This window comes from Nuphar pumila, chromosome 5 (assembly GCF_984573655.1).
Source record: "Nuphar pumila chromosome 5, dmNupPumi1.hap1.1, whole genome shotgun sequence".
Classification (NCBI taxonomy): domain Eukaryota; kingdom Viridiplantae; phylum Streptophyta; class Magnoliopsida; order Nymphaeales; family Nymphaeaceae; genus Nuphar; species Nuphar pumila.
Genome location: NC_143253.1, coordinates 112229953 through 112236975, shown reverse-complemented (window position 1 = coordinate 112236975; position 7023 = coordinate 112229953). Strand labels below are relative to the sequence as shown.

Sequence of the window (7023 nt, the reverse complement as noted above, 5' to 3'; positions counted from 1 at the left end):
TAATTAAATTAAATTAGTGCATCAAATTTACTGCTTTTCTTGTATATTTTAATGATAACTAAGTTGTCGATAAATTAACGATATATAAGCTATATATAGCCGATATGCGATATGAGAGGATAAGTTGCCGATATATTAACTTGAGACCATGTTTGAGAGTAGATCTAATACTTAGCCGAATACCTTTGCAATGTATTTGACTAAAAGCAGAACGAGCAAAGCAACTTTCCTCAAAGAACAAAGCTATATACTCCACTACAAGAGCTTGACGAAGCGAGCGAGTTTGGGAGCTCGTCGCCGAACTCCCCTTTCAGCTGAAACAATGTCAAGAAGGGGAGAGAACTCGAGAAACCAACGGCTTGAGATAAATGCATATGGATGGCTAGAAATTGGCTTTCATAGATTTTTTTTTCTCATGTTTTTTTAATCAATGTGACAAACATATGCAAAATGGTTTTCTGTGCAACCACATAATTGACTCGAGGAATTACTCCTAGGACAGATAAAAACACAGGAAACTACAAGCATATTTCCATATCATCTACTGAGATGCTCAACTCCTCATGGCATAGCTGGTTCAGTGCATAGCCTTGGGAAAAGTCTTCCTCATCTGATTCCCATATCTTGAGCTCTTGGGTTGCACTCTCATAGCTTCCCTGCACTCTGCTGCCATTCTCCTGCACTAGTACCTTAGACATCAACTCCCCGTCTATGGCCATGCCTGCCTCTGCAGCAACTCTCTTTACGGATTTCGGCGACATGCCAAGGAATGCCAGATTAACGTTTTTGGGAAAATTCAGGCTCTTAACTGCATCCGGCCCTCGAAGGCAGAACACGGCCGTGTCATGCGCGATCGCTGCAGCCTCTGGGGTAGAGTACGAGCCCAGCCATAGACGGTCTCTCGAACCCGGCAAGCGGACCTCTGAGACCCACTTCCCCCATTTCCTACGACGAACACCCTTGTATGGATTTCGGATGTCTGCATCGGCACTATGTTCTGATCTTCGCATCTTGCAGGATTAATGCAGAGAGTAGCAATGATCCTTCATGAGGACTAAAGCCAAGGGGGCGTCTTATATAGGTTGAATATGGAAAAGTCAAGGTTGACATTTTATTATTATTAGTAGTATATATAATCCAAGATTGACATTTTGAATTCTTCAATTATTTGGGAACCTGAGCATATCATTTTGGTCAAGCCATCATAATGGGTTGTTATTTAAGTCAGAAGACTCAATGAGGTCAAAGTAGAAGGAACAAATCCATTAGGCTATTGGGCCCCACCACCCCCTACCCCCACTAAAAATAAGCCACGGGTAATTCCTATGTCCAATAATTAACATAGCCAATATCATAAATCCGGTATCAGGATTTTCTGTGGGAAAGAGAACCTCAAGATTAATTATTTTTTTGGGACTTTCTCTAGAGAAACTAGAGAAAATAATGGAAAACATAAAATATACAAAATATATAGGAAATATAGAGAAAATGGAAATTCTAAGAAATTCAAGTTTTTTGACTAGTGGAAGATGCAAAATGCTTCACCTTTGAATCCTGTGAAAGTTGGTCACAGGAAACCAATCCTTATAATGATTGATATTTAGATAATCATCAACCCCATGCCCCCAAACAAATTGGTGCATCTTATAGAAAAGAGTGTGAAGTTTCAAGAATAAGAGAGAAAAAGTAATTCATAAATTTTTAAAAGTTTAATTTGAGATTTTGCTAATGCCAAAACTGCTGTGGGTTTTTTTCATTAATCAGAGCAAAGTTTACGCATAGTTCTAAATTTTTTCTTAAGCAAATGTACATTTCAAATTATGCTGAAAACTTAGATGTCAACCTGAAAATTGGCCATGCCATTATTTAGCAGTGGGGAAACGAGCGTCAAACTAGCAGACACACACACGTGTGTGTGTGTGTGTATATATATATATATATATAGAGAGAGAGAGAGAGAGAGAGAGATTACGCTTCTGTCTTAAATATTGATTTTTTTTCTTTTTATATAAATGTGTCGAAACATATGCAAAATGGTTTTCTAGGACACCCCACAATTGATTGAAGGAATTAACTTAGAAAAATGTATATCAACCATCCAACAGTGATCTTACTACAACCATATTTCCATATCATCCACTGAGATGCTCAACTCCCCTTCTCTTAGCCGGTTGGGTACATGGCCCCGGGAGAAGTCTTCCTCATCTAATTCCCATATATTGAATTCTTGGGTTGCACCCTCATAGCTTCCCTGCACTGTGCTGCCACTCTCCTGCACTAGTACCTTAGACATCAACTCTACATCCATGGCCATGCCTGCCTCTTCAGCAACTCTCCTAATGGACTTTGGCGACATGTCCAGCCTGAGGATCGCTGGATTAATGCTCCAGGGGAAATTCAGGCTGTTAACTGCATCCGGCCCTCGAAGGCAGAACACGGCCGTGTCATGCGCGATAGCTGCAGCCTCTGGAGTAGAGTACGAGCCCAGCCATAGGCGGTCTCTCGAACCCGGCAAACGGATCTCCGAGACCCACTTCCCCCATTTCCTCCGACGAATGCCTTTGTATGGATTTCGGGCATCTGCGTCGGCACTCTGTACCTGTTCCGACCTTCGCATCTTGCCGGACTGCACTGTGAGCTGCCCGGTTCTCCGGTAGGTAATCGTGGTTGCTAGAGACGCAACTGCAAAGAGAGCCTTGATGGGGGACTAAAACTAGGGGGGTGGGGGAGGCTTATAAATATGTAGAGGTTGAAGAAGATGAAAAAGTCAGAGTTGACATTTTGAATGCTTGAATTAGAGAACGGGAGGAGAGAAGACTAGACTTTAGCCAAGTCATCCTAATGGGATGTTGCCAAGTCAGACTCCATGAGGTCAAATTAGGAGAAGGAACGATTACTTGGCATTTTTGGGTCCCTCCCCCACTGAAAACGGGCCAAACATAACTCCTACCCAATTATTGCCCATCATAAACAGGACCAATATCGTATAAATGTTGGTATCATGAGCATTTTTTGGCTCTCTCCCCCCCACTGTTTTTCTTGGGGCTTTCTCAAGAGAATCCAGATCAGGGAATAATGGCAAATGTAAAATATTAAAAATATAGGAAATATGTAGAAATGTAAAAAATATTAAATATAAAAATTTAAGTTTTCGTTATCATGAAAATACCATGTTAATATAGTGGTATTCTGCAAGAGGTAATATATTGAAAATACAGTTTTGAAAAGATTGTGATTAAATCATGATATTATTAAATTATAGCAGATTTTTGCGTCCTACTTTTTTACACTGACAACACCCTTGGGCAGGTCATCAATGGGTTGAACACTTGGTTTTACTGTTTTACATGAACTAGGTCCAACTACAACATTTGGGACTACTAATGGAGAAGGAAAGAGTATCCATTTAGGTAGGCTTTGATCCTCAGCCCACTTGGACTCGAACACAGACTTGTTTCAAGCAATTACTCTTTGGATCTGGTAGGACCAGGTTCTGATCAGCCATTAATTTTACACAAATCTTCAAAGAAATCACCTGGGTGATTCCTTGTTTACAATCCCGTCTACATGGATCAGGGTAAGGAATCCAGGAAGATGGTACAGGATCTGAACCCAGCACAGGAACCCGCTTGATTTTGAAAAGGGCTCAGTGCTGGGCCATGGGCCATGGCTGTCTGCCAGTCTGTGAAAGTCAAATCGAACAGAAACTTGCGTTGATTCTCAGTTAAGACAGTAGGGTCTACTCATTGAGCCCGAGGGCTCCAACCAGACCGGACCTTGAGCTAATAAATGTGGTCAGTTGATGTCTGTGTGTAGTTCTCTCTCTCTCTGTCTCCAACGAGACCGGATCTTGAGCTAATAAATGTGATAGGTTGATGTATGTGTACTCTCTCTCTATGTATAAATATGTGGTAAGTTGATATATGTGTGTACTCTCTCTCTCTCTCTCCACCCAGACCGTACTTCTCTCTCTTAAATAAATGTGAAAAGTGATGTATGTGTACAACTCTCTGTAAAATAAATGTGGAAAGTTGATGTATGTGTGTAACTGGCTCTCTCTCTCTCATCTTTTTTTATGAGAATGAACACTCTGTTCGCTGTTCCTATACCCAACCTATTCCTTGCTTGCAGGCTTGCTTTTGGTCTTGCTCGCCATAGCATGTTTCAAAGAATGCATCTAACGTTTGCTAATTTCGTAAAAGCGACAAAGTTTTATTTATGCAGATCAAACACAAGCTTTTTCAAAATTAACTGAGGACTAACCTACCTGGCGTTAGTATAAAGATTTGTTTTAGCTTCCAATAATACAAAATACTGGTCTTAGATGCTTGTGAATTAGGTGGGTTTTTTGATATTTTGATAATCATCATCCACATGCCACAACAAATTGGTTCAACTTATAAGAAGTGGAAATCTTATCAGTGCATGAGAGAAAGTGGATAACTGTAATATTTTTTATTTTATTTTATGCTTTTTTGCACATCCAACATGTACATGTGTGGGTTAGTAGAAACTAGTGCTTGGATCACGTTATTCCAACGTGCATGTAAGATCTTGTGGGGATTAACAAATTAACTGCTTGAAATGTACCAAGTTTTCAACCCTAATAAAGTAGTAATTTTACATTGAAAAAAATATGATCCGAGAGTCATTTCCTACTACTTTGATCATGCAGAACACATCGATGGGTTTAGATTTGGTCAAAACAACTTCCTATTATGAGTTCCAACTAGGGGTCTCCTCACCCGGGTACCAAATACTTCTCTCTCTCTCTCTCTCTGAGAGAGAGAGAGAGAGAGAGAGAGAGAGAGAGATGGGATAATATTTGCTACCCACGTCATAAAGAACCCCTTAGTGAAGTGAAAAAATGTAATATTTTTATTTTTTTCAGGTTTTTTGCACATCTAATGCGACAGATGTGATCTTCATATTAAGTTCAGATCATGTACTTTTCCCAATCCATTCTGGAAGTCCTTGAACCCAAAGCTTCAAAAAAAGAAAAAAGCCGGTAGGTGATTATCTTTAATTAAAATATCATCCTCCTTTTTAAGTTTAACACTGCTCTTTTTTTTCAAAATTTGTTTGTCAGTGTGTCAAAACAAATGCAAAATGGTTTTCTAGGCAACCCCATAATTTACTCAAGGAATCATCCCCAGGAAAATGTATTACAACAATCTAATATGATTTATCATATTCAATCTACAAGCATATTTCCATATCATCTACTGAGATGCTCAACTCCTCATGGCATAGCTGGTTCAGTACATAGCCTTGGGAGAAGTCCTCATCTGATTCCCATATCTTGAGCTCTTGGGTTGCACTCTCATAGCTTCACTGCACTCTGCTGCCATTCTCCTGCACTAGTACCTTAGACATCAACTCTGCATCCATGGCCATGCCCTCCTCTACCGCAACCCTCTTTATGGACTTCGGCGACATGTCGAACACGAGGAATAACGGATTAATGCTTCTGGGGAAATTCAGGCTGTTAACTGCATCCGGCCCTCGTAGGCAGAACAAAGCTGTGTCGTGCGCGATAGCTGCAGCCTCCGGGGTAGAGTATGAGCCCAGCCATAGGCGGTCTCTCGAACCCGGCAAACGGACTTCCGAGACCCACTTCCCCCATTTCCTGCGACGAATGCCTTTGTATGGATTTTGGGCATCAGAGTCGGCACTATGTACCTGTTCCAGCCTTCTCATCTTGCCGGGATTACTGTGAGCGGCCGGGTTCTCTGGCTGGTAATGGTGGTTGCTAGAGATGCAATGACTAGCCTTGATGGGGGCACTGAAGCTAAGGGGTCCTTATATAGGTTGAAGATTCAAAGGTCAAGGTTGACATTATGAATGCTTGAATTAGAGAACGTGAGAAGAGATGACTTTGGCAAAGATCCTAAATGGGTTTGGTATTAAGTCTTACTCCATGAGAGGTCAAAGTAGAAAAAGGAAAATTCCTCATTAGGCTTTTTGGAATGGCAGGGGGCCCTCTCCCTTTCTCTCACTGAAAATGGGCCACAAATAATTTCCTAAACAAACCTCTCCAACAAAAAAATAAGGGGTCGATATTATGAAATCTGGGTATCAGGATTTTCTCTACGAGGGATACAACCTCCAGATAAATTTCTCTCTTTTTTTCCCCATTTTTTTGAAGAGAATCTAGAGAAATGATGACAAATATGAAATACTAAATATATACACAACATATAAAATAAAGGAAAAAATATAAAAATATTAAGGCCAAATATTTTGTCAAGAAAAATATCACGTTAATATAGCAGTAGTATCAAAATAGATCACATTTTTAGAGTTAAATGGGCTTTTGAAAATATTGTGGTAAAATATAGAAGATTTTTGTTGGGGTAGAATCCACGCATGTGAACATGCGTGGTTACACACGCGCACACACACATATATAAACACGTGTTTATAACTCAGAAATTATTGGTGGCCGGTGGCTCAAAAAACTAACATTTCTCGGGCCCGTTTTTAAAAATACAAGATTGACAATTAAATAGACGTTGAAGCTGCAAACTTTTTGGTAGACTAACTGAAACAAATACGTTAACACTTCTCTTTTATATATACAACAACAACAACTACGCCTTCATCCCAAAACTTCTCTTATATATATATATATATATATATATAATCGCTAAAATATGAGAACTAGAAATATGAGTATTTTTAACATTCATTTTGTAAATCCAACTATGTGGATGTGCTTGGCAAGGTGAATTTGCCAGGAATCAAATGTTTTATCGTGTATTTTTTATGAAAAATATGATTTTTGAATGCTTCAATATTTATGATGATTATGAGCCATTGATTTAAAACCTTAAAACAAATCTCATTTATTCATCAAAATCGGATGATTCAAGAGCAGGTTCAACAAATTTTTTTACATAAATAGTTGGATGAAAACCCATCCACTGTTACGGGTTTATATATATATACATGTCTTCTGCTCGAATCCTGGTTGCAAATATGCCTTCTCTCTTTGAGCAGAAAACTTATATAAGTGTTTTG

At 39.4% G+C, this 7023-nt stretch overlaps 1 protein-coding gene and 2 pseudogenes across 1 annotated transcript; all 3 read right to left on the bottom strand.

Moving 5' to 3' along the window:
• Positions 1–518: 518 nt before the first annotated feature.
• On the bottom strand, positions 519–1010 carry LOC149838154 (ethylene-responsive transcription factor ERF019 pseudogene; annotated as a pseudogene).
• Positions 1011–2057: 1047 nt separating this feature from the next.
• On the bottom strand, positions 2058–2703 carry LOC149838153 (ethylene-responsive transcription factor ERF019 pseudogene; annotated as a pseudogene).
• Positions 2704–5331: 2628 nt separating this feature from the next.
• LOC149838152 (ethylene-responsive transcription factor ERF019-like) lies at positions 5332–5700 on the bottom strand. Its single transcript, XM_090008197.1, has one exon. The coding sequence runs from the start codon at positions 5698–5700 to the stop codon at positions 5332–5334; it is 369 nt and encodes a 122-aa protein (XP_089864323.1).
• Positions 5701–7023: the final 1323 nt, after the last annotated feature.